The sequence below is a fragment of the Epinephelus lanceolatus genome, chromosome 18 (genome assembly GCF_041903045.1).
Source record: "Epinephelus lanceolatus isolate andai-2023 chromosome 18, ASM4190304v1, whole genome shotgun sequence".
Taxonomy (NCBI): Eukaryota; Metazoa; Chordata; class Actinopteri; order Perciformes; family Serranidae; genus Epinephelus; species Epinephelus lanceolatus.
In genome coordinates this window covers 41,861,528-41,887,484 of record NC_135751.1, presented here as the reverse complement: position 1 = coordinate 41,887,484, position 25,957 = coordinate 41,861,528, and the positions used below count along the sequence as shown (strand labels likewise).

The 25,957-nt window shown below is 41.8% G+C and overlaps 2 protein-coding genes across 3 annotated transcripts; both read left to right on the top strand.

Moving 5' to 3' along the window:
• The first annotated feature begins 1,256 nt into the window (after positions 1-1,256).
• Positions 1,257-6,576, top strand: rpain (RPA interacting protein). The gene is made up of 7 exons (XM_033644174.2): positions 1,257-1,439; positions 1,535-1,726; positions 1,901-1,973; positions 3,448-3,559; positions 3,726-3,789; positions 6,133-6,273; positions 6,478-6,576. Exons 1-7 carry the CDS (start codon positions 1,368-1,370, stop codon positions 6,505-6,507), a joined length of 684 nt encoding a protein of 227 aa, XP_033500065.1. The 5' UTR covers positions 1,257-1,367; the 3' UTR covers positions 6,508-6,576.
• Positions 6,577-8,423: 1,847 nt separating this feature from the next.
• Positions 8,424-22,786, top strand: LOC117269059 (26S proteasome non-ATPase regulatory subunit 11A). Of its 2 annotated transcripts, none has more exons than XM_033645887.2 (13): positions 8,424-8,544; positions 9,261-9,362; positions 12,851-13,047; positions 15,227-15,284; positions 15,522-15,716; positions 15,914-16,058; positions 16,219-16,279; positions 18,571-18,633; positions 18,793-18,918; positions 19,156-19,191; positions 20,286-20,337; positions 20,501-20,644; positions 21,622-22,786. In XM_033645887.2, exons 1-12 carry the CDS (start codon positions 8,454-8,456, stop codon positions 20,641-20,643), a joined length of 1,269 nt encoding a protein of 422 aa, XP_033501778.1. In that variant the 5' UTR covers positions 8,424-8,453; the 3' UTR covers position 20,644; positions 21,622-22,786. The 2 variants fall into 2 exon arrangements, with proteins under 2 accessions (XP_033501778.1, XP_033501777.1); XM_033645886.2 differs by having other exon boundaries at positions 21,618-22,786.
• The last annotated feature ends 3,171 nt before the right edge of the window (positions 22,787-25,957 follow it).

The window sequence follows — 25,957 nt, the reverse complement described above, 5'->3', positions numbered from 1 at the left end:
TTATTTTGTGGCACTAAATCTTTATTTTGAAAAAGCTGCTCATTATTTTGTGAAACTATGTCAATATCTGAGATGCTATGTAATATTTTGAGATATTACATCACTATTTTGAGAATTTTCTGTTATTTGAAAAATTTGAACACTTAATAAAAAGTTTTTGAAAATGTATTGGGATGCTATGTCATTATTTTCTTAGTTACTATGTCGATATTTTAGAGATATAAAGTCAATATTTTGAGAAAGCTGCTCATTGTTTTGAAATGCTGTGCCAATATTTTGAGATAATTTTTGAGAATTTTGAGACATGTCAATATTTTGGTATACAGATGTATCTATAGTAATATATCGACAGAATTTCTCATTTGTAGATACCAAGTCTTAATTTTTAGCGAGTTTCTCATTGTTTCGAGATGCCAAGTATTATTTTGTGATACTAAATAATTATTTTGAGATTTGTCATTATTTTTGAAAAAGCTTCTCATTTTTTGAGAAACTGTGTCAATATTTTGAGATATTTAATCATAATTTTGACAGAATTTCTCATTTCAGTATACCAAGTCATTGTTTTGAAAAAGCTTCTCATTATTTTCAGATAGTAAGTATTATTTGTGATACTATTTTTTTTTTTTTTTTTTTGAGAAAGCTTCTCATTATTTGAAACATTATGTCATTATTTTGAGAATGTTCTGTTATTTGAAAAAAAACTGAACACTTGATAAACAGTTTAAAAAGGGCATTGGGATATTAAGTCAATATTTTGAGAAAGTTGCTCATTATTTTAATATATTGTGTCATTATTTTGAGGAGAGTTATTACATTGGGGAAAAAAAAAGCTTATCGTTATTTTGAGATAAGTCATCATTCCGAGAGAGCTTCCCATTATTTTTAGATATTATGTCAACATTTTGGGATATTAAGTTATTATTTTTTATAAAGTTCTGTTATTTAAAAAAAATGCACTAACAAAAAATTCGAGAAAATTATTTTGAGAAAGTTTGTCATTATTTTGAGGTGATATCTATTCCTAATTTTGTGATAATAAGTCATAATTTTGAAATAAACTTTTCCAAAATAATGGCCGAATAGCTAAAAAAAAATAATTGTCATTCTTTTAATATACTATATATATATTTTTTAATTAAGTAATAATGTCGACTTTTTTTATTTCGATAAAAAAAATTCATTATAATTTACAGGACAATGGGCAGGACAGAACTACAATACCCATCATGCAGTCTGAGGCGGCACACATCAACTTCCGGGTCGCGGGGTTAAAAGCTGGAATGTTTTGGTTTTACCGTCTCCTCAGGTCTCAGTCAGTTTGTTGGACCCAGTCTCAGAGTTCCTCCCGTTAACGGCACCGACAGATGGACGCTCTGCACCGACACCGGTCCCTTTATAAAGGAACCACTCCGCCATGGAAGGAAACTTACCGGAAGGTGACGAAAACTAACGGTAACCGTCAGCTAGCTAACGTTAGCCTGTTAGCATGTCGGAGTTTAACTCTGTCCTGTTTGTCTGCTGTCTGTCTCAGCGCTGTGTGGACAGACTGAAGAACAGCCGGTCCAGGCTGCTGGAGAGATACCGGCAGATGGGGGACAGTCACCGGGACACCGGCTCCGGGACCTCCAGCATCGTCCAGGAGGTGATGGAGGAGGAGTGGAGCGCCCTGCAGTCAGAGGAGCGGAGGCTGCCCTCCCTGTGGGGGCCGGAGGGGATGGCACAGGTCGGTGTCTCGGTACAGTACTCTGTCCTGGTCTCCTGTCTCTCTGTCTGTCTCTGTCAGCTGTGAGGACACAGAATGAGACACATCCACCTGTAGTTAAAACACATTTTCAGAGTCAGTCATGAACCCAGTAAAACCTGTCCTCAGCTCTGCTCTCCTCTCATCTCTGAGCAGATGTTCAGTGTCATGAAGGAATATGATGAACTGGCCATACTGGAGGAAATCCAGCAGGAGCTCATGTCTCAAGGTGAAGTATTAAAGACACTATAAAAGACACACACACACACACATTCTAATGTGCAGTGGAGTGGGTGCTGGACTGAAGAAACGTCAGACAAAGTCAAAAAACAAATCATTCCGCACACTAATCAGCCTCTGTTTAGGAGGATTTTAATACAGAGTGATGTTTGGCACTTCCTCAAACTTCACAAGTCTTTCCCATGATGCATTTCATTCTTAACTCCCGACTGTAGACATGAAACAAATGTCCAATCAAATAAATGTAAATGTCAGCACCTCCAAGTCTGAGGCCATGGTCCTCTGTCGGAAACTGGTGGATTGTCCTCTCCAGGGGAGAGTTACTGCCTCAAGAGAGGGAGTTCAAGTATCTCAGGGTCTTGTTCAAGAGTGAGAGTAGAGTGGAGCGTGAGATGGATCAGCGGGTCATTGTGGCTTCTGCAGTGATGCGGGCGCTGTGCCGGTGTGTCGTGGTAAAGAGGGAGCTGAGCCGGAAAGCAAAGCTTTCGATTTACTGGTCCATCTGCGTCCCAACCCTCACCTATGGTCATGAGCTCTGGGTCGTGACTGAAAGAATGAGATCACAGATACAAGCGGTGGAAATGAGTTTCCTCTGTAGGGTGTCTGGGCTCAGCCTTAGAGATAGGGGGAGGAGTCAGACATCTGGAGGGAGCTCGGAGTAGAGCCGCTGCTCCTTCATGTTGAGGTGGTTTGGGCATCTGAATAGAATGCCTCCTGAGCACGTCCCACTGGTAGGAGGCCCCGGGGCAGACCCAGAACACGCTGGTGGGATTTCATATCTCGTCTGGCCTGGGAAAGCGTTGGGAGATCCGTTGAAGACGCGACCCGGCCCCGGATAAGTGGATGAAAATGGATGGATGTTTTGTGGACATTTTCAGCTGCTGTTTTTCTTTGGGTTAGCTGCTAACTGCTAACAACTAAATCTTCTGGCGGTGGCCTGCATGTGTAACACGTAGCCAAAATGTCACACCCAAGGCGCCCATAGTCCTGTCTTGCCGCCTGTCCTTTCTATGGACCGTTTCATTGCTATTCTGTTGCTAGGGCAACAACTTTGGTCCCCGTTTACTGCCTGTCATTTTCTGCATTAACATACATTCAAACAGGAAATACAAAGGGACCCGTTTAGAATGTTTATGTTGTCCGGTTTGAAACGGTCTATACAGACACCATTTCATCGTACCTTATGTACAGAATGCCAAGGCAGCATCATGCTGTGATGTTCCTGCCCTGAATGAACAGTGTAAAAGGGGCTGATCAGAGAGAGCGATGAAGTGGTGCTGATGTCTTGATACTGTGGAAAATGAGAATTGAAGCTGTTTCAAATGTTCAGAGTCAATATGTATTGTTGAATAAATCTTTTTGACAACACTGGTGATAGCCTGGAGCAAGGCAGCTGCACTGTGAAGACAAGGAACCTGTTGATTTTGAGGTCAAACTAAAGATGGTTTTTCTTTGTATCCCAGAAATGTCCATAATTGAAGAACTTGAGAGGAACCTGCAGTTTGAGCAGCAGTACATCTCGTCTGTGGTGGAGGGGATGGATGAGATGCACATCATTTGCCCCATCTGTCACACGTGAGTCTGAGAAATCAGTGCTGTCACATGAGATATTGACACAGGCTGATAGTTTTCATATTTGTTACACAAAGACAGAGTTGATCACTTTAATCAGTAATTGAATATAACTTTGTACGAACAGATTTTTAGTGCTCAACATTAACGTGCTTCTTTTGTCTCGCAGGAACAATTTGAACATCAACAACCTTTTCATCTCCTGCACCTGTGGACTGTACATCAACACTAAGGTGGGTTTGTTAAATGAGGGACGAATGGGGACACTTTGTTTTATGTTACTGGACGTTCTTTAAATGATCATATTACCTCAGCTAAAGAGTAAGTAAAGTAGCAAGTAGCATAGATAATTAACATCACATCTCCTTCCAGGGTGAAGATGTTCAGTGTTCAGTGTAGACAGACATGTGAAACAGAGTTATTGGCTCGTGATTTCAGAGTGTGCGCCATCATCTCCTCTGTAATGTGTCACAAATGAGGCGACATTTCGTTCAGTGGCAGATGTGACCAAAACAGTGCTGCTCTAACCTCACTAACAGAGTTTTTCATGAGTGAATGTTTATTATTGTGTAATGCAAGCAGTTATACACAGCCCACATGGGCTCACAAGACACCATAAATTCAAAGCGAGTCAGGATAAGAGTCCAGCGAACATAAATTCAGACGGCATTAAAAGGCAAGAAAAGGGAACAAAGCAGCAAAAACATAATCAGAACATCAACTTTGTGAATCACTCACAGAGGCATTTGTTATGTAAGACTAAACAAAAATCCAAATATTATTAACTAGTCCATACCCATTGAGTGCACAGGTGCCCATGTACAGTTTCACATGGTGTGTGTTTGGGATACAGGTCATAGGAAATTACAGATTAAATAGTCAACTGAACCCATTAAGAAGAGCAATGTATTCAGACAGAGTTTTTGTGAAGTTGATAGTACGATTGCTTTATTGAAAGTACAGTAGTACCATTGCCAATAGTGGGATAGTTAGTGGGCTAAAGCTGTACATTAGTAGTTGAGGTAGCACGTTGAAAGGCAGATAGTTAAAGTGTTTATATGTTGTATTGACTTAAAAGTGGGGCGCACTGGTAGTTCACATGGGAAAGGTGCGGCTAGCCCTTGTTGCAGCAGCATACCATACCATGACTTAGTCATACCAAACATTAGAAAACACCAACATTGGTCCACAGGGGGAGCCACAGCGATCGGTCGCATTTTAGCCATTTTGAAGCATTTTTCTGTTGTTATAGCGCCACCCAGTTGCCAATTAGAGTTAAATTTCTCCAGTTACCTTGAGGCGTCCTGTTCTACATATCTACCAAGTTTAGTAAAAATCCATATGGCGGTTAGGCCTAGATAAGAAATGAGCTCTCTAGCGCCCCCATTTTGTTTGATGGGGTCAATAATGGAGGGGTCCCCTCAGATTATGTGTGGTCATATGCCTACAAAGTTGCATGGTGATGGGTGAAACCCCTGAGATGTTATACACCTTTATGTGATGAGCCACGCCCTCCGCAATATTCATTGCCTTATAGAAGCTCAGTTTTAGTAAGTTTTCCAACTTTTGCCAAGAGGGAACTTTAGATATTGGTCCCTAGATTATGTTCACCCAGTTTCATGCAGATCGCTCAAACTTCCTAGGAAGAGATCCATTTGAAGTGTTTTTCAAAAAATTCAAAATGGCGGAAAATCTATATAAGCGGAAGTTATGGGTTCTTGAGGCAAACGTGTTCCTCATGAGGAGAGGCATCTCTGTGCAAAGTTTCATGTCTCTACCACATACGGGGCATGAGATATGCCCATTCAAAGTTTGACATTTCAGTGGGTTGCTATAGCGCCCCCCTTTGGCCAATTGATGTAATATTGCTTCATTCACATCCTCCCATGACCCTCTACCACTGTGCCAAATTTCACGTGGATTGACCAAGTCAGTGAGGAGAATAACCTGGAACAGACACACACACACAGTTTTCATCATTATATAGTAAAGATAAAACAAACTTTTTTTTGCCTTCTTTTTCAGGCTTTAGCAACAACATTGCCAAACTTTAACACATCGAAATTAAATAACCTCTAGCTTTTAGTCATCTGAGCACTAGAAGGTGTGAGCATTTAGAGGAGCCATTTCATGAAACATCCAGTCCCCTAAGTCATCATAGTTTGTACAGTATGAAAGAGAGAAAATGTTTCATGTTTGCACATAAATGTACATTTACTCTTCACCTTTATTAATGAACAGAGGCATCAGCATAAGTTGCAGAGATCACTGCTGCAGGTATCCTTCTGGAAATAACTGTCTTCCTTTCTTTACATCTTTTTCATCTTCTTTTTCGTCCTCTTTGTATTCTTCATATTCATTTTGTTCTTAGTATTCTTCATTTGTAGACTTTCTTTGTATTCTTTTTCTTTTTTTTTCACGTTCTTTGTAATTTTTATCTTAGTCTTCTTTTCTTCTTCCTTATCTCATTTATAAAAAACCCTATTTTCAAAAATACCTGTGTGCATGTGGACGAGGCCTGACTCAGTGAGACATGGCATCAGTTAACGCTGCTGCATCGTCCACCTTGTCTCCAGAAACAGAACATCACCCCCGACATCCTGCGTCACCTCCTGGAGTCCAGAGTGTCGGAGCACATGGAGGACTGTCTCCAAAACCCCGTGTTCTCTGTAACTCCAAACACAGACAGCTCCCCCAACCTGATGATCAGCTGCAAGGTAGGACACACTCACCACCAGAAGTTTCAGAAAGTTTATACTAAGAGGTCTGTTTGTTCTAACTGCACCGACCTGTCGCCCACTTCTGTTCTCTGCTACTTCACTGACTCCATTTACAAAGAGGAAAAATAATCAGCGTGCCACACAGTAACAGTCGTATGACTTGTGACAGATGGACTTCTTTATTGTTGTTGTCTCTTTCAGGTTTGTGACTACCTGTCCATCGTCCTGTGAGAGCAGATGCAGCTGACTTTATTTGATTTGATTGTTTGTTTTGTTAAATAAAGACTATTTTATATTTAATGTGTTGATGATCTACTTTATGCCACCCTGTCTCTGACTCTTTGAAAATGTAGACGTAACTCACACAGCAAGGTGCTGATCAAGTGTCGCACACTCCGGCTCCAGATGCATTTCTTTTTCTCTTTGATGATGATGATGTTTCAGCCCTCACATCTTCAACATCAACAGTCTCACATTGTCTGTTTATTACAATCATACCTCCTAAATAGAAGCTTTTCTGTCGCTCTGGGTAACTCCACCTCCACGATAGCGCAGTTGAATTGTGGGGTCCCTCAAGGCTTAGTTCTTGGCCCCCTTCTGTTCATATTGAAGTTCTGATGAATTTGTGTCTGAGTCACTGTACCATCACAAAGTATTTTCAATAAAACAAAATGTAAGTTACTGAAATGACACCTGACCGCTGAATGTGCTATGTGTGTCTGTGTGTGTGGGTGTGTGTGAGGACCTGAAGTTGCTGACTTGAGTCTGGAAGCCAAAGTCACCTCTTTCAATTTGTCTGCTGGTGACAGAAACATCTAGATGTGACTGTAATTCAACCTTCCTTTTGTTTTTGTCTGCTGCAACATTTCACTGTATTCACTGTGGCTACTCTGTCTTGACAGTGAGAGTCACACAGCCGCAGTGACCGGCTCATAGTTATGGCTATTTTGGCTTAATTTGATAACTTGACATTAATTTATGTGCATGTGAAACTTACTTTAAAAATGGAGCAACAAAGAGACAGAAAATGACTTCAAAGAGACACAAAACCACAAAGATGCAAACATAAGAGACGCACAAAACAGAGATTAAACATGACCAAACAAAACAGAGTGACTACAAAGAGACACAAAACCACAGAGATGCGAACATACAATGAGACACATAACAACTACAAAGTGATGCGTAACAGCTTCAAAGAGACTCACAATGAAAAGGGGCAAAACAACCGCAAAGAGATGCAAGATGACTACAAAGAGACAGGAAATGAGAGATTTCATATAATTTTTTCATAAATGGCAAAATCACAGATGTGAAATATATACAAAGAGCCACGAAATTACTACAAGGAGATGCAAAGCAACTATGAAAAGGGGCAACACAGCAACGAGAGATGCAGAATGTCCACAAAGAGACAGAAAATGGCTGAGGAGACAGAAAGCAACTACAAAGAGACTCAAAATCACCATAAAGAGACACAAAACAATTAAAACAAATAAATAAATAAAAGGCAAAACAACCACAGACACAGAAAACAACCGAGATGTGAAATATATATAAAGAGCCAAAGAGACAGAAAGCTACTACAACAAGATGCAAAACAGCTGCAAATACACGCAAGGAGACTCCCAACAACTGTGGGAATGGGCCAGACAACCACAAAGAGACACAAAACCACTACAAAGATGTGCAAAACAGCTGCAAAGAGACTCACAACAATTACAAAAAGGGCCAAAAGGACTACAAACAGACACAAAACATTGACAAAGAGCTGCGAAGAGATTCAAAATGACTTCAAAGGGACAGAAAGCAACTACAAAGAGACTCGAAATGACTGAAAGGGGACATAGAACTATTTTAAACTTTGGTAAAACAACCACAGACAGATGTGAAACATGAGCTAAACAAGAGATACAAAACAAAAAGCAGCTAAGACATTATAAGATCAGTGTTTTGCTCCTCTGGTGGTGGTAGTGGTGGTGGTGGTGGTGGTGGGGGGGGCTTCATCATGTCTGTGCACAGAGGCCCTGTTGTCTCATAACCCGCCCGTGCCCATAGTCCTGTTTGGAGCCTGCAGTACTCGTCATCACCGGGGGAGGGCGGCATTGTTCGGACCATGTGAACGAGCTGACCGGAAAACAACGAGTCAGAGCGGATTGGAGGCAGGCAGAGGAAAGATGGCAGCCGCGGCAGTGGCTGAGTTTCAGAGAGCACAGTCTCTTCTTGGAACAGACCGGAATGCCTCTATCGATATCCTACATTCTATCGGTAAATATCCTCCTCACAGTGTGACAGCGGACAGAAAACAACGGTACCGTCAGACACCGGAGGTTTACATCCCCCCATCAGACGTGGAGCAGCGGAGTTAGCCTGCTCCGCTGTTAGCCTGTTAGCAGCTAAGCTAAGCTAGGTTAGCTAGCCCAGCGCTGGCCGTGTCTTTTTTCTCGTTGCTTGCACAGTGAGTCAGCAGCAGCGGGCTAGCCGGCTAGCAACACACCGGCTAGCTTACCAGCCAGGCTAGCGTTAGCTCCCCCGGCTCATTGATCTGACAGCAAGTTGTGTGACAGCTGGCTAGTTAACGTTAGCATGCAGCCAGCGTTGTTAGCAGCTACTCCTCGTCTTGTCAGATGTCAGGCCGACATGGACGTTAATGTGAAACTGAGCTGACTTTATGAACACCACCGACTCTGTCACAGCCTGTGGTTAATGCTGATGCTCCGTGTGAAGCTGTATGCTGGTTATTAAAGAGCAGGTATGTCGCTGTCATCAGCGTTTATTGTTTAATGTGACAGCTCCGCGAGCCTCCTGGCTCCCTGCCACTCAGCTCAACCTGTCCACCGTGTCAACTGACTTAATGCCGCTCTCTGGAGACACATGGACACAGTCAGCTTGTCACTGTTTGTATATCAGGCTGGTTCATGTCAATCCGGATCAGATTACATCATCATTATATGTGTGTGTGTGTGTGTGTGTGTGTGTTGTAGTGAAGCGGGACATCCAGGAGAGTGATGAGGAGGCGGTGCGTGTTAAAGAGCAGAGCATCCTGGAGCTGGGTGGGCTGCTGGCCAAGACAGGACAGGCTGCAGGTAACAACACCATGTTCATACTCTGTGTCAGATCTGTGCACAAAGCTTTATTATGCCACTGCTGTGCTGCAGTCACACACAGACCACATGAGCTCCAGAGCTGGGCAAGTTCCTCCCCAACATTACATACATTATTATTTACCTTCATTTGAAAGCAGTAACTTACAAGGTGCAGGCATTGTGGCAACAGAAGTATGGCGGACCACAACAGGTCAAGCTGTATGAGGGCACTAACCACCAAAGATTGCAAATGCTACTTCAACAAATTAACTTCAGCAAGTGGCAACTATCTTCCAGATCCGTTTGTTCTTAGAAGACATCAGTAAGTGGCCCAATATTCAGTGGCAGCTATTTGACTGAGAAACCTCACATGTACACCAGGGAGAAACTAAAAGCATACAAGTCCAGTCGAGTCTGCGTTCTTTCATCTGCGTAATATTGCAAAAATTAGGCCTATCCTGACCCAAAAAGATGCAGAAAAATTGGTCCATGCTATTGTTACCTCTAGGCTGGATTACTGTAACTCTCTATTATCAGGTAGCTCTAGTAAGTCTGTACAAACTTGCAGCAGCACGTGTACTAACAGGAACTAAGAAACAAGATCATATTTCTCCTGTTTTAGCTTCTCTGCACTGGCTCCCTGTAAAATCCAGAATTGAATTTAAAATCCTACTGTTAACTTATAAAGCTCTAAATGGTCAAGGTCTGTCATATCTTAGAGAGCTCATAGTGCCATATTATCCCACCAGAACACTGCGCTCTGAGAACGCAGGGTTACTCGTGGTCCCTAAAGTCTCCAAAAGTAGATCAGGAGCCAGAGCCTTCAGCTATCAGGCTCCTCTCCTGTGGAATCATCTTCCTGTTACGGTCCGGGAGGCAGACTGAAGACTTTCCTTGCTGTGAGGGTCCAAAGGACAGAGCGATGTTGTGTGCTGTAAAGACTTCAGAGGCTAATTGTGATTTGTGATATTGGGCTTTATAAATAAAATTGAAGTCACTTGATGCTCACGACTAAGTTATCTGCGGACATGTGCAGAACATCAAATACCACGACATGGATTCAGAGTCTTAGGTGTTGAAGTTAGAGATCCTTCCTAGTCAAAGACAAGGACACATGACTGCCGTGTATGAAATGGTCGTGATCCTCTTGTAATCCTGTACAACTTGAGTCCACCAGTGGAATATCGATTCAGACAACGGTACACACAACAACTGGACATTTTGGTGCTGGTAAAATGTCTAGTTCAATGTTTGCAGCTTGATAACTTTTGATGACGTCGGCTGTAAAAGGGTCTTTGAGTTACTTATTACACTAATTTTTAGTTACTTTGACTAAAATGAGCTCAGAGGGACTGATGTTGATGTTAAATGCATGAGACTCATGTTGTTTCACAGCAGCTCCAGTTTATTACAGTTGTGCTGCAGCTCTGACCCATTCATGTGTTCACATACAGTCGCTACCACTTTGGATTTAAAAGATAAACAATGATAAAGAACCAGTAAATAGCCCAGACCCTTTTAAATAAATGAACAGCCAGGTCGGGGAGTTTTTGACGGTGTGTATGAGCCTACACATTCCAGTTACTGTCTGTAAACACGCTCACAAGCGAAAGTAAAAGTCGACCCAAGACTGATTCTTATCTGGCAGCACTCCTCACTGTATCAGTGTTTATTTGGCTCTCTGTCCCTTGGTTGCCTGCTGCTGCTTGTGGTCTTTCACCTTGTCACTAGGGATAAAACAAAGATTATTTTTAAACATATGTCCAGAACTTCGAATCAGTTCAATCAATCTTAAAAGTCCTTCAGTATTCAAACACATCTCAGTCAGTAAATGGACCTTGAGATAAGATTTTCTTTTCAGACTTTACCCTTCAGCATAAAGTAGTTTCTTGTCAGTCTGTAAAGTCCCGACCTCACCTGAGCACTGTGAGGGTACACGCTCATAAACTTCCTTTTTTTTTTGTTTCTCTTTATTTCCTAATCCATGTACATGTTCCTGTGAAGGATCTGGGAAAGTGGATCTCCAGTTCTGGGGTTTTAGTTTGGTGAGGTCAGGTTTATTTGAGGTTACAATACTGTCTTTTACTCTTTTCAATCTTTTTCTTTCTCATTTTCTTAAAGATATTTTTCATTTAAAGTTCATCAATTAAATGTGTAACACAAAAGTATAGTTCACTCTGCTGTACGAGTCTGTACGTTGTAAGTCCTGCAGAGTTCATCTTAAAGACAAGAGTGTCTGTGAAATGTACATATGAACTAATGACTTCATCTTTGCTCCTCGCTGAATGAACCAGCTGCTATTTGAGCATGCACATGTCCATGAAGCTTAATGTTGCACAGAAATAATGAGTGGACAAAGAAGTCATGTCCCTCGTTACCAGGCTTCATTATGAGTTCTGATGTCAGTAACCACTATTGTGCACAATCTAACTGTGAGTGTTGACCTAGTGTCTGTTTGAAATGTTCAGTTTCTCCTTAAATGACATTTTTAACATCACATGGCTTCTGATGAAAATTCAGCAAAAACAAAAATAGTTGTTTTCCAAAATGAGCACCCACCAAGCACCAAATGCAAGTAGATTTTCTGTTTGGCGAGTAAATTTCAGAAGGATGTCTGCCACACTGCTGGGTAAATCTTTATACCAGAGTAGTCAGGTGATTAAAAACCTTTGCCCAGACTCTGTTGGTGCATTTTGGTGTCATGTACAGTCGCGCTGCTTCTGTCCTCTGCTTTCTGTCTGGGTCAGAGATCAGTTTGGCACTCATCGTGACAAGGACATAAAGTCCTCACATCACTTGCAGAGATCCAAGGGGAGAGGAGGTAGCAACACAACTCCACCTAATGGAGGCTGACGGCGCCCCAGATTCAAACGTCCAGAAACATAATTGAAACCACAAAATATCTCCATACTGCTCGTCTGTAGTGATCCAAGTGTCCTGAAGCCCCGACATAAAAAGTTGTTTGGAAAAACCTTATTTGAACTCTGTTTTTAGCCTCATTGTAGCCTGTAGCTCTGACTGCCTCTCTGGGCACCACGCTCACGTGTTTTTTGAATCAACTAAACTTTGCAGCACTTCACAGAAACCTCTGCTGCTGACTAGTGTTTTGGAGGTGTAACTGCAGACTGACACAGACACAACACCGCACAAGTATAAATGCTCACAACGACATAGGCTCCGTGCGTAGGGTCTACGCACAACCATAAATCCCCTTTAAGCAACAAACTGCAGAGTTGACACTCAGCTTCCTGTTTATAGCGTCGTGCACATGGCCAGTGTACGTGATTTTCAGGTGTGTCAGTATTGACGAGCTAAAACGCTTGTGTGTCCGGAGATCGTTTTTGTATTAAAATGCTGTTTTATCATCAATTCTTTTTTATTGAATTACAACATAATTTTTAATAACCTGATTGCAGCAGGTCGACCCTGAGCTCATTCAAAGCTGTCTTCTGCTCACACACACTTGTGCACTTGTGTCTTCTCCTCAGAGCTGGGCGGTCTGCTGAAATATGTGCGGCCCTTCCTCAACTCCATCTCCAAGGCAAAGGCGGCCAGGTTGGTCCGCTCCCTGCTGGACCTGTTCCTGGACATGGAGGCCGCCACAGGTCAGGAGGTGGAGCTCTGTCTGGAGTGCATAGAGTGGGCCAAGGCTGAGAAGAGGACCTTCCTCAGACAGGCTCTGGAGGTGAGACTCGTTCACACACAGCCGTTTGTTCAGCCTCGTCTTCATAGGTTTGTTTGTTTGAGTGAGTGGCACCAGATTACTGCGATGAGTTCCTGAAACTGTCTCTGAACTTTTCCAAACAAACTGTGATGTGAGTCACTGTTGCCCCTGTGTCACCTCGAGATTAGGATGTTTGTTTGGGAGCTGTCTGGTTTAACTTTGTGGAGACAACTGCACTAACACAGGCTGACAAACTGGAGATGGTATTTCTCTTACTAATTATACAATATTTAATTAACAACAGGCCCTGTGTGGCAGACACCTGATCAGAAGGTGCTGGACCTCAAATTCAAAAGCATCGCTGTGACAAATACTTAATTTTTGTCATTGTATATCACAGCAGTCCTGTCACTGAACTGGAGCATCAGGATTTTTTCTTAATTACTTGACTTAAAATGGTTATGACATGGATTTATTTGATCACTGGAGTGATATACAGTTAAGATAATCACTGACAAATGTATTTTTCATCAGTGTGGGCGAGGGAAGGAACTGAAATAAATGATTTACAGACTGTAACAACGGTTCATAATGTTAGTTTCAGCCGTTTTCTCGCTCGTGCATGGTTTGTTACCTTCTTGCACTCCACCCCCATTTTGTAGCAAAAACGCCTAAAATGACATACCCAAATTAAAATGTCTGTAGCTTCTGAACCGCTCTGACTACATGCATGCATGAGGCCTTGCCAGAAAGAAAACTCTCTGAAGTTTCTTGTGAAAGTGTCAGAAACACTCTAGGTGATACAGAGACAGAGTAATGGGCCTCTGAAGTCAGTAAAAAGTTGAAGATTTTGCCTAAAATAAAGTAAAAAATGTGTTTCAGGATGAATAACTGTCTGTGGCTTCATCTGAGCAGGTAAATGACACTGTGGGGCTGTAGGCACACTATCAATGAACACTTGTTTCAAATTTGAAGAAGACTGCTCAAAGTATGACCATTCTACAGTGTTTTTACCATGAAAAGATCCAGGCGGAGCTCCAAATGACAAGTGGGTCACTCTGCTTCAAAACAGTACTATCAGTGATCAAACAACACTCAGCCAGCTTCAAACATTGTACCTTATTGAAATCAGGTGTGATTATGATAGCTGATGTTGTTTATGACACAGAAACACCATAAAATATCACCAAATAAAGCCATATGAAACCTGAAAGTTATGATCCCACTTTCTAGACGGTATATCTCAGCCAAAAATAGTGGTAGGAGTGAGACTCTTACCTTTTATAAACCAGCTAAGTCCCCACTAACAGCTCCACATAAGATCACGAGTAATCTTTTAACTTTTCCCGTTGAAAAACGGCATGACATGACTTGTCACCACTCATCATGATTTTGGACTTTGTGTGTTTAGGCTGCTCTGGTGTGAAATACATAATAAATAAAAGAAAAATGATGTTATTTTTGAAAAGTCGAGAGCTTCCTGAATCCGGCAATACCAAACATCACATGGTTTGATGATGTAGTGCGCCTGGGAGATACCATTTAACAGAGGAGGGGGGGAGTGAGGACGTCGGCGTCCTGGTGGAGTCAGAGAGGTTAAAGGAAAGAGAAAATATAAAACAGCAGAATAACAAGGTTAGATGATGCGTTAGGTGTCATTTGCCGTGGTACATGCTTGGATGCAGATAAAAAGTAAACAGGATGGTGCTTTCTGCTGCCGTCTTGACAAAGCGCTCTGGGATGCTTTCACTTTGAGTGTCTGTGCTGCAGTTGTTCTCCTGTCAGAGGTCATTTTCACTTTGTGGGTGAGGTTTTCAGCTGCAGCTGGCTCTCTGGAGGAATCCACGCTTTCACCTGGTGCAGCCTACGTTATTGTGATGCGCCGATGAACGTTTTGCAAAACAACTTATTTTTATAATCGCCGATGAATCGCCCCAGCCGTAACTCTGTTTTTTAATGGACTTTGGACGAGACCAGTAGTTTAAAAACACTTGAAATTCCTTGAAAAACAAGCCCCTTCACCTGCATGTGTTAATGTGTTTTCAGATTAACAGAAGTCAGCATGTTACAAACTTTATAATGTCGTGTCTCCAGTGCTCAGAGTCTTCTAGGTAAATCTGGGTGTTGATTAACGCTTGTTATTTATGAGCAGACCCAAAAACAAACCAGAGCCCTGAAGTTGTTTCTCGTCTCTCCTCAGGCTCGACTCATCTCGCTGTATTTCGACACAAAGTGCTACCAGGAGGCACTACAACTCGGTGAGTGTTGAATCACTGAACATTTAGAGGACAAAATAAAACTTGTGATTGAAACCTAAATTAAAAAGAGGAGAGGGAGACTGTTAGCTCCTCCTGAACCATCCCAGGTTGGGTCTCATCCTTGTTACACGGCTAAAATTATGATGGAGGAGAGGTGTTATTCTAAATGTGTTTTCTCACCTATTGGGACGTTGCATTGACTCTAACCCTCCTTCCTCCTCCTTCCTCCTCCTCCAGGCTCCCAGTTGCTGCAGGAGCTGAAGAAGATGGACGACAAAGCTCTGCTGGTGGAGGTTCAGCTGCTGGAGAGCAAGACATACCACGCGCTCAGCAACCTGCCCAAGGCCCGCGCCGCCCTCACTTCCGCCAGGACGACCGCCAACGCCATCTACTGCCCACCCAAACTACAAGCAGCTTTAGACATGCAGTCAGGTACAAACACTCGAACAAGTCACTGATGTGTGGCGTCTGCCGCTCAGCTGCAGGAGCTCCAGATATTTAAACTGTCTACTGAACACGTTAATACCAGTTTATAGGTTTATGAAAACGTGGCGGGTGAAGAAAACTGGAGCTTCTATTTTGTGTCACAGTTAACCGCACATTGATGTGATTGTTTGGTTGTTTTTCAGGGATCATTCACGCAGCGGAGGAGAAAGACTGGAAGACGGCGTACTCCTACTTTTACGAGGCCTTTGAGGGTTACGACTCCATCGACAGTCCCCGCGCCATCACAGCTCTCAAATACATGCTGCTCTGCAAAATCATGCTTAATCTGTAAGTGAAATATTTCTCAGTACGTTTACAACATTTAATGTAAGAGGTTCGGCTCTGCTGAAAGTCGTCAGCTTGTTCATAGAAGTTTCCAAATGCAGTGAGGGGACAAAGGACATTTTTTTTGTCATGCTGTGTCTGATGGCTGCTGTTTCTGTTTCAGGCCTGAGGATGTCCAGGCCCTCATCAGTGGCAAGCTCGCTCTGCGGTACGCTGGCAGACAGGTATCACTCTTTATTTCTAAGATTTTGTCATTAAAACTCGAACAACAATCATCCAGTCATAGTTCAGCCACCAAGTAGGAGTGGCAGGTCTGTGTGGTTTAGGGAGGTTTAAAAGCTTTATTGGGGTCATCAGATATTATCTTCATCCTCTGGTGTTTCAGTGATAGGCCCACAACACCTCCAGAGGGCGCCTTAGCATCACCTGCCATCCCAGGTGCGCCCCCCTCTGCTTTTACTCCCTCAAACCCTGCTGTTGTTGGTGGTATTTCAGGGCCCAGGTGGTGGCTCTCCTCTTTTCATAGCCACAGGCTCGCTTATTAGGCCGTGCCAGAAAGTGTGTTTCTATTAACCCTAGAAATGCGCAAAACCTAAATATCGCAATAAAAAACTGGTGATGGAAACACCTACATTACGAAAAAAAAACTCTCAAATGCCGAGAAAAAGTTTTTACGCTCTCATGAGGTGGTTTTTCAGACGTGTCGATGTAGAAGTATATCGCAAAAGTGTAATGGAAACACTTTTTCTGCAAATATACGTCGCCGGACATTCAAGTCCTCTGTGAATTCCTCGTTCATGATCCTCTCCCACAAATCCGTTATCCGTGGTCGCTGCCACACATAAGGACTTTGCCTTTGGAATACCACTCGCTCTCTTCGTCTTCGGTTGTAGACTACTGCAACAACAGCAGTGGCAACCGAGATGATTGTTCCAGCTCGCAAGAGATTTGGAATGTCCATCTTACTTCCGCAAACAAAGTGGAAACTCGTGGGACGAGATTTTACGAGAATTACAGCTCATACGCAAAACACCTTTTAATGGAAACACCTGTAATTCGCAATTGTACTTTGTCGAAACTTTGGAAATATCGCATTTATTTTGTGCAAAACTGTGATGGAAACGCGACTAGAGAGGGCTTTGATGGCCTGACATTGGGCTTGGCCTCGAATTCCCGATTCTTTAAACAGCCTGGTCGTTGACTTGTCTGCAAAGCCTGAATCTTTTTCTGTGGAACACACACTCCCCCAATCCCAAATGGATCCCTTACAGACCCGTTGACTCAAGCCCTAAGCCCTTACAGACCTAGGACCAATTCCATTTCTTCCCCTTAGCCCTTGTCTTGGCCCAAGGGGGGAAGTGGTGTCTCAGTTCTCCGTCAGGGGACACCACTTCCCCTCACGTGAACACGCAAAACCAAGGGGAAGGGCCAATACAAGTGCTAAGGGGATGAAATGGAATTGGTCCTAGGTCTGTAAGGGCTTAGGGCTTGAGTCAACGAGTCTGTAAGGGATCCATTTGGGATTGGGGGAGTGTGTCTACTTTAACCCTTTGAACCTTGGAATGACATTACTTATCTTGTGCTGCTTTGAGACGCCTTCTGCAAGTATTTCAACCTTTAAACCCTGAGCTAACTGGTGCTATTTCTTTCAAAAACATGGGGGGGGGGAGGCAGTGAGAAACTTGGAAGAAATGTTTCACAAATTGCAAAAAAAGAAATAAATTTAGAAAATGATTTACAAAAAAAAAAACACCTAGGAAAAAAGAAAAGCTAGAGAAAGACTATATTTATAATAATTATTATCTTTTAAAATTATGTTGCAGAATTATTATGATTTTTAAGCAGTCTTCCCAGGTCTTAACTTTATTTCTTTTTTTTAACTAATTTTCTTGTTTTTAATTTTCTCTTTTTACTAATTTCCCGCCGTTTTTTTTTTTTTTGGTGTAATTACTTCTTTGGTTGCTCATCGCCTTCTTCCCATGTTTTTAAAGAAATCAAGTCGATTTGCTGTTAGGTTTCAAAGGGTTAAAGTTAGCTGCAAATGTTAGCATGTCTGGCTAAATATCTTAACTAAATATTGCTAAATATCTTACTACCTGAACAAACATTAATTTTGGGGGGTCAGAGATTACGTTTAAAAAGCTCTCCCCCTGATTATCACACTCACTGTCAAATATTTGCCCACTGTGGAGTCAGTGCGAGTTTCAAAGGCCCAGTGTGCGAGATGTAGTGGCTTCTAGTGGTGATATTGCAGATTGCAACCAACTGAAACTTGTCCCATGTGCCAAGCGTGTAAGAAACTACGCCAGTGTTTGATTTGTCCGTTCTGGGCTACTGTAGAAACATGATGGACTCTGTGGAAGAGGGCCTGCTCCATATGTAGATATGAATGGTTAGAGTCATTGAAAGTCCGAGTTAATTTTATTAGATCTGACCGTTAATGGGTTTTCTGTATTTATTCCCATGTGTATGTTGAATGTACCCGTAACCTTCAGTTTCTATTCTCGTTCTACAGACAGACTCACTGAAATGTGTCGCACAAGCCAGCAAGAACCGGTCGCTGGCAGACTTTGAAAAGGTTTGTGTCCAGAGTTTGATGCTGTCTGAGGACCATTTGATGTTCTTTAACTACATAATGAATGAAACAGCTGATTACACATTCTGCATGTTTGTTTGTGGATCATGTTTTAGCCTCTCACATGTGACTGAAACGTCCTCTTCCTTCTTCTGATGCCAGGCATTAACAGAGTACAAAGCAGAGCTGAGGGATGACCCCATCATCAGCACCCATCTGACCAAACTGTACGACAACCTGCTGGAGCAGAACCTCATCAGGGTCATCGAACCTTTCTCCAGGGTCCAGGTAAGCTTCTCAACACCTGTCTGTACTCGGGCTGCGTCAGTTCAGATACAGAACCTCATCCAGGACACGGAGACTTTGTTCTGTGCCCCAGAATTCAACCAGACAGATTAAGAAAAACAGGTGTAACTGTAACTCTAGTAAGCACATAAAGAATTCTTAGTACACTCACTAATATACTCGTAGTTTACGAATTAAAATGTCTTTAATCATCATGCTTGTCTTTCTTTTCTCTCACAGATAGCACACATTTCCTCCCTCATCAAACTATCAAAGGTAAGATTTTCTCCTCTTTTAAACTTCAATTAAACACCAGTTTCCTGTTTAGAGTAAAACAGAAGGGCCTGTGTCCACATAGAGTTGTTTTGTTTTTTTTTATCAGAGGCAACATCTTTTTATGCCTCTGCGCTGGCGATAGCCACGGCCGGAGGAATTATGTTTTCGGGTTGTCCGTTCGCATGTCCATCCCATCCTTGTGAACATGATACCTCAAGAACACCTAAGGGAATTTTAAAATTTGGCACAAATGTCCACTTGGACTTAACAATAAACTGATTGGAATTTGGTGGTCATAGGTCAAAGGTCAAGGTCGCTGCGATGTTGTTTGACTCTTTTTTTTTTTAACGCAATATCTCAAGAACAAGGTGAGGGAGTGACTTCAAATTTGGCACACACATCCACTTGGACTCAACGATGAACTGATTACATTCTGGTGGTCAAAGGTCAAGGTCACTGTGACCTTGTTTGTCTTATTCTCATGAACGTGATAACTCAAGAACACCCTCTTGAAATTTGGCACAAACTTTAACTTGGACCTGGGGGTGAATTGATTATATTTTGGTGGTCAAGCGTCAAAGGTCAATGTCACTGTGACTTTGAATACAAAGGCAAGGCAGTAATTTTAGTTGCAGTTGTTCTCAGTGAGGAGCAAAGTATGCAGCTGCCTGTACAAAAGAGCCAATTCCAGCGTTTTTTTCCAGAGTGCTCGGCCTTTTCTTGTTCGGCCGCTCAGAGCGTTTAAGTTAAATTTCTTCAGAAAGGTGCCGGTGATGTCACTGCTGCTTCTTTAACTAGGCTGCTGTCTGGCTGTTGTTTTATCACCTATAGCTTTGTAAGCTTGAAGTTAACTGCATCAACCCTCTGTTAACGCAGCACCCCGTTAGCTACCTGGCTAATGTTAGTGTCGAGATATTGATGTCATAAAAACAAAACCCACTCACAGCACGTCATTTAAAAAAGTGCTTTTGTTTTTTTATAAAGTGCTCCTCGGCGCCCTGCTACCACTTTTCTGCTGAAAAAAAAAAAGCTCAGTGGACTCACGGCCGTTTAGATTTTTCTGATGAATCAGTGAGACTGTGTTCGCTCTGCAGGGGGACGTGGAGAGGAAATTATCACAGATGATCCTGGATGAGAAGTTTCACGGTACGTGTCCGCAGCTCTGCTCGTACATGAAGATACATGATAAATATTAGCTTGATCTGTTGTCATTGTTATGCGTCCTGCAGATTTACTCTCACTACATCAGGTCATAGTGCTTTTGTTTATTTTAACTGGGTGACATTAACTGACCTGAACGACTCGACAGGTATCTTGGACCAAGGTGAGGGTGTGCTGATTGTGTTCGATGAGCCGGTGGTGGACAAGACGTACGAGGCGGCCCTGGAGACCATTCAGAACATGAGCAAAGTGGTCGACTCGCTCTACAACAAAGCCAAGAAGCTCACATAAGGTCAGCCCCGACACAGCTGAGGGTGTGTGAGATAATTCAGTCAGTGAACAGGTTCAGACACTTGAATGTAACGTGGCTGAGCGTCCTTTTAAAAACAGTAACTAAGTCAACAGGCTGAACTCAGATCAGTTTTCTCTGACAGAGATGAAAGTTTAGTTTGAATCACCAACTCTGTGAGAGGACACCAGTTTAAACCTCCAGACTAACATGTTGCACATGAAGAAACAAGTTATGTTTCTGCTTCTTAACAGTCACATGGATAAGTCAGAGTTTACAATGAACCTGGGGATAAATCCTAGTTGGCTCACATTAGTTATTTGTTGAGAGCATAAATAGAGACATGTTGAGCTTTTCAGATGATGATCAGTGAGTGTGTGCTCGTAAATCAGCCCTTAAACCTGTCACACACTGCTGGAGACATGACACACACATTATCTTATACAACCTGTCACCTTGAGTCTGATTTATGATCCATGAATTAACCTCACTGGGTCAGTTTAAAGATAATAAAAAAAACATACAGAAATCATTTTGAATTTTCAATGACTAAAATATCATAAATGTTTGTCAACTAAAGAATTTTTAATTGTTTTGTCAACTGAAAAGTTTTGAATTTCCTTTGACTAAAACGTCATGAACTTTTGTCAACTAAAACATTTTGAAGTTTTGTCGACTAAAACATTTGGAATTTATGACTAAAAGGTTTTGAATTTCCTTTGACTAAAACGTTATGAACTTTTGTCAACTAAAACCTTTGGAATTCTCCTCAAATAGAGCATTTTGAATTTTTGTCAACTAAAATGTTTTGAAATTTTGGCGAGTAAAACTAGGAAGGGTAGAAATGACTAAAATGTGTTTAAACTAAAAAGCGTTTTCGTCTGAAGACTAAATCTAAAATGTGTGTCTCTGGTTGAGGCAGAGAATCAGAGTCTTCAGTGTTCGTCTTCTTCACCCTGTATGTCCTCTTCCTCAGACAGAGCGGGACCATGGCTCCTCCTGTCAGGAGTGACGTGGGCCAGTCAGACCTCCGCTGTGCGCTCACTTCAACTGGGGAGGGACGAGGCGAGGAGGACGAGGAGAGTACAAACACTCAACAACCCAGCAAGCAAATAAACCAGCCGACCAACTGGAGACGACCCAACAGAACAACAACGTGACGGAGCGCACACGCCGCTCCTCCTGCTCCACCCTCACTCCTCTGCTCTCCCTGTCTCCTGTCTCCTCCTTCCTATCTGACCGGGGTTGATCCGCCTCAATGGCTCCTCCCTGTGGACAAATTCAGGCACTGTGCCCTTCTTCTCTTCTCCTCCACTGGTTTCTACTGTATGTAAATTGGACGAGCCTCTCTGCCCTCCTCTTCCTGTTTCTCTCTGCGCTGGCCATCAGGGAATCTTGTAAAATAACAGTAAAGAAAACGTATACAGTACTTATACATACATGTATTATATAAACAACATGCTCGGTCTGTCCTCAGAGTGTAACCGGGGGTAACCGTGGGTTGGTTGGTGTGTCTCTCACCGGATTCGACCTGTTGTGTTCAGTTCACCGGCCGGCCCCAAAACTGAATGTTTGAGTTTCTCTGATTTCCTGCGGTTTGGAAGAATCGCCTCACGGGTCGCCTGACGAATGAAAACGGCGGCCGCCTTCTCCTCACATCCTCACCATGACCTTTGACCCCTCACCCGTTTCACCCTGAGTGCTCTCACTCACTCACAAGGCATTCTGGGATTCGTGGACCATACAGGGAACCTGCTCTTTGTCCACTTTGGGACCACGCCACAAGGAGAGGAGGACATTCATCAACATGCCGGGGTGTCCTGCGCCCCCTTCCTCCCCCCCTGCACTCCCACTTCCTGTTTGTATATAACATTGCCAAGCGCCTCAGTTCATCCCAGGCCTGATGTATTCACACTGTCCCCTTTTTTTATAACGCGTAAGAACAGAATAAAGCTCGCTGCTGAGAGCTGGGTCGGTCACACAAAGTGCTTTTGATGCTGACTGCAGAGGGAACTCTGAGACCAGAAAAGGGCGCTGAAGAAAATCAAGCTGTACATTTTTGGGAACTTAATTTTGCAAGGACTCGAGGGTTTACCATATATGACATAGAGAAAGACAAATGCTAATAAAAAAAAATTAAACCTGCACGTGGTGTGGTTTTAGGATCTGGAGATGAAAATGTGTTTCAGGTTCCTCTTTGGGTCAAACTTCTGTTTTTCTCTCGTACGAGGTTTGATCAGTGTGTGTGTGTGGCATATTATTATTGTTATTATTCTTCAGTGTTTAATCAGCTGTTCGTTACCTTCACACAGGGGTCGGCAACCTTTACTATTAACCCTTTAAAACCTGGAGCGACGACACACTTCTTTTGCTGCTTTCAGACACCTTTCACAAGTATTTAAACCTTTGAACTCTGAGCTGACTGCTGCGATTTCTTTTTTAAAAAACATGGCGGGGCGTCAGTGGCTTAGTGGATAGAGCAGCCAGCCCCCCCCCCCACACACACACACACACACACACACACACACACACACACACAGCTTTCCTCTCAATGAAAGGCAAAAACTCCCCAAAAAAATACCTGTTTTTTTTTTTGTTGGTGTGTGGTTTTTTTTTGTTTTTTTTTAAATGGCAGTGAGAAACTTGGTAAGAGTTGTCACACAAATAGCAAAAAATAAATAAATTTAGAAAATTATTTTTAAAAAATGAGGAAAAATTAAAAAGCTAGGGAAAAACGATATTTGTTATTATTATGAGATTTAGAATTATGGTACAGAATTATTGTAATTTTTAACCACTCTTTTTCAATTAATTCTGTCTTTTTCCCAGCAATATCTTTAATTTTAATTTTTAAATCCCTTATAAGAGCAGGGGAGCAACTGAGTTCTCGTCCAGAAGAATATCATAAGCACAGGTATTATTGTCCAACATCAAAATAAAGACTTCCCTTACATGTCAGACATTTTAGAAATAACAAAATACCAGCAACACTAATAATAATAAATTAAACGTAATAAAATGACCAATTAAAGAAAAAAAAAGAGGTTTCTCTGTTTTCCAACGAGGGTTCCCATATTGTCATATTCATGTTTTATTATTTATACCTTCTTACATTTATTCATTTATTTATTTTAATTTTCCCTTTGGCCAATTTTCTCATTTTAATAATTTCTTGCAAATGTTCTGGGGTCATTTCTTCTTTAGTTGCTCACTGCAGTCGTCCTGTGCTTTTAAAAGAAATCCAGCCAATGTGCTCTCAGAGTTCAAAGGGTTAAAAGAGCCATTTTTGGACAAAAATAAAATCTGCAGGGAGCTGCAAAGACTGTGGAGAAACTCAACTCACTGGAAAAACATCTCAATAACAACTGAATGTCATCTTGAGTCTGAGACGTCAGCAGACAAACACGTCTCCACAGTTCGATCAAAGAGTCAGACACATGCAGATAAAGTCAGATTATTGGTTGGAGGTAAAAAATAATCAATAAATGATCACTTAATGGATCCTGAGGAGTGAAAGCAAACTGACCTGAACATTCAGTTATATTGAGAAAAAATAACATCTGCGTTTATATAATTAATTTACTTTTAAGTAACATCCAGTTTATTATGATTTGAGATGAACACACCTGGAGGATGAAGGGTGGAGCAGGTGGAGAGTTACTGCAGCTTATATGATGAGACTGAAGAACTGATTCATAATATACGCTGGAGTTTGTTGATTAGAGGTTATTATCAACTTATTGTTCTAATTTCAGTTGTATTTTCAAACTCAGTCTCACAAACTGAACTTAAAGCACCTGGTGGTTTAATGGGTCAGCTGTGTGGAGGCTTGTGTCTGATTAAAATAATGACTCACTATCTTTAAAAAAAACAAACGTCTAGTATCTCTAAAAATAAAGACTTCATATGACGACTTAATGACACAGTATCTACAAATGAGAAACTTCTCAAAATATGCCTCAAAATAATCAAGAACTTTCCCAAAATAATGATTTAATGTGTCAAAATAATCTGGTTTCTCAAAATAAAAACTCAACTTGAAATAGGGACATAAAATCTCATGATTCCGAAGTATTTTAAAAGAGAACGATTCAGTACAAATAATCACTCAATATTTTAAAATAATGAAGAACTCAAAATATTAATTATCTCCAAATAACAACAGCATCTCAAAATACTGACTTGGTATTTCAAGATAACGAGAAACTCAAAATGACTCAGTGTCGCAACAGAAAGAGAAACTTTCTCAAAATGATGACAGAGTATCTCAAAAAGAGAAACTCAAAGAACGACTCATCTCGAAATGATTTAATGTCTCAAAATAACCTGGAACTTTCTGAAAATAATGACTTGATATAATGACAGAGTACCTTAAAATAAATAAATAGAATAACAACTCCAACTCTAATAATCAGAAACTTTATATAAAACAAAAGAAGAAACTTTTTCAAACGTTGACTTGATGTTTCTCAGTAATTTGAGAAACTCCGACAGCCGTGACCAGAGGCACTGTGTGTGTGTTCAGGTTGTCCATCTGTCTGTCCCATCCTTGTAAACGCTGTATCTCAACACCTTAAGGGAATTTCTTTAAATTTGGCACAAACGTCCACTTGGACTGAAGAATAAATTGATTAGAATTTGTGGGTTGAAGGTCAAAGGTCAGTGTGACCTCACATAACTCAAGAATTCATTCACTAATTCTGACCAAACTTGACACAAATGTCTAACAGGATGAAATAATGAAGGTCAAAAGGTCAAAGGTCAGCTTGACTGTGACATCATCATATCTCAGGAACAGAAGGGGAGACATTTGGTCAGATACTGAATTGGTGACTCTAATCTTGAAACTGTGCTGATTGTATAGATCTTCTGTGTGTGAAGCATCCATGTTTTCACTGACATGGATGGAGACTGTCAGAGACACTGGACTGGTGGGCGGAGTCATACAACCACAGGGTGGACTGGTGGGCGGAGTCATACAACCACAGGGTGGACTGGTGGGCGGAGCCATACAACCACAGGGTGGACTGGTGGGCGGAGTCATACAACCACAGGGTGGACTGGTGGGCGGAGCCATACAACCACAGGGTGGTGATTCTAGTTTTTTGAATTGAGACAAACTGTCCTGGATCAAGACGTTACTGTCACCTAATTACAGACAGAGCAGGAATTTGTTTCAGCAGATCCTCTTGATTATTAATCATCACTCCGTTTACACAGCTTTTATTCTCTGATAGTTTTCTGTGTGTGTATACAGTGTGTATTTCCACAGTCAGACAGCAGTCAGGTGACTCAGTGTGTTCACGTCATCGTCCA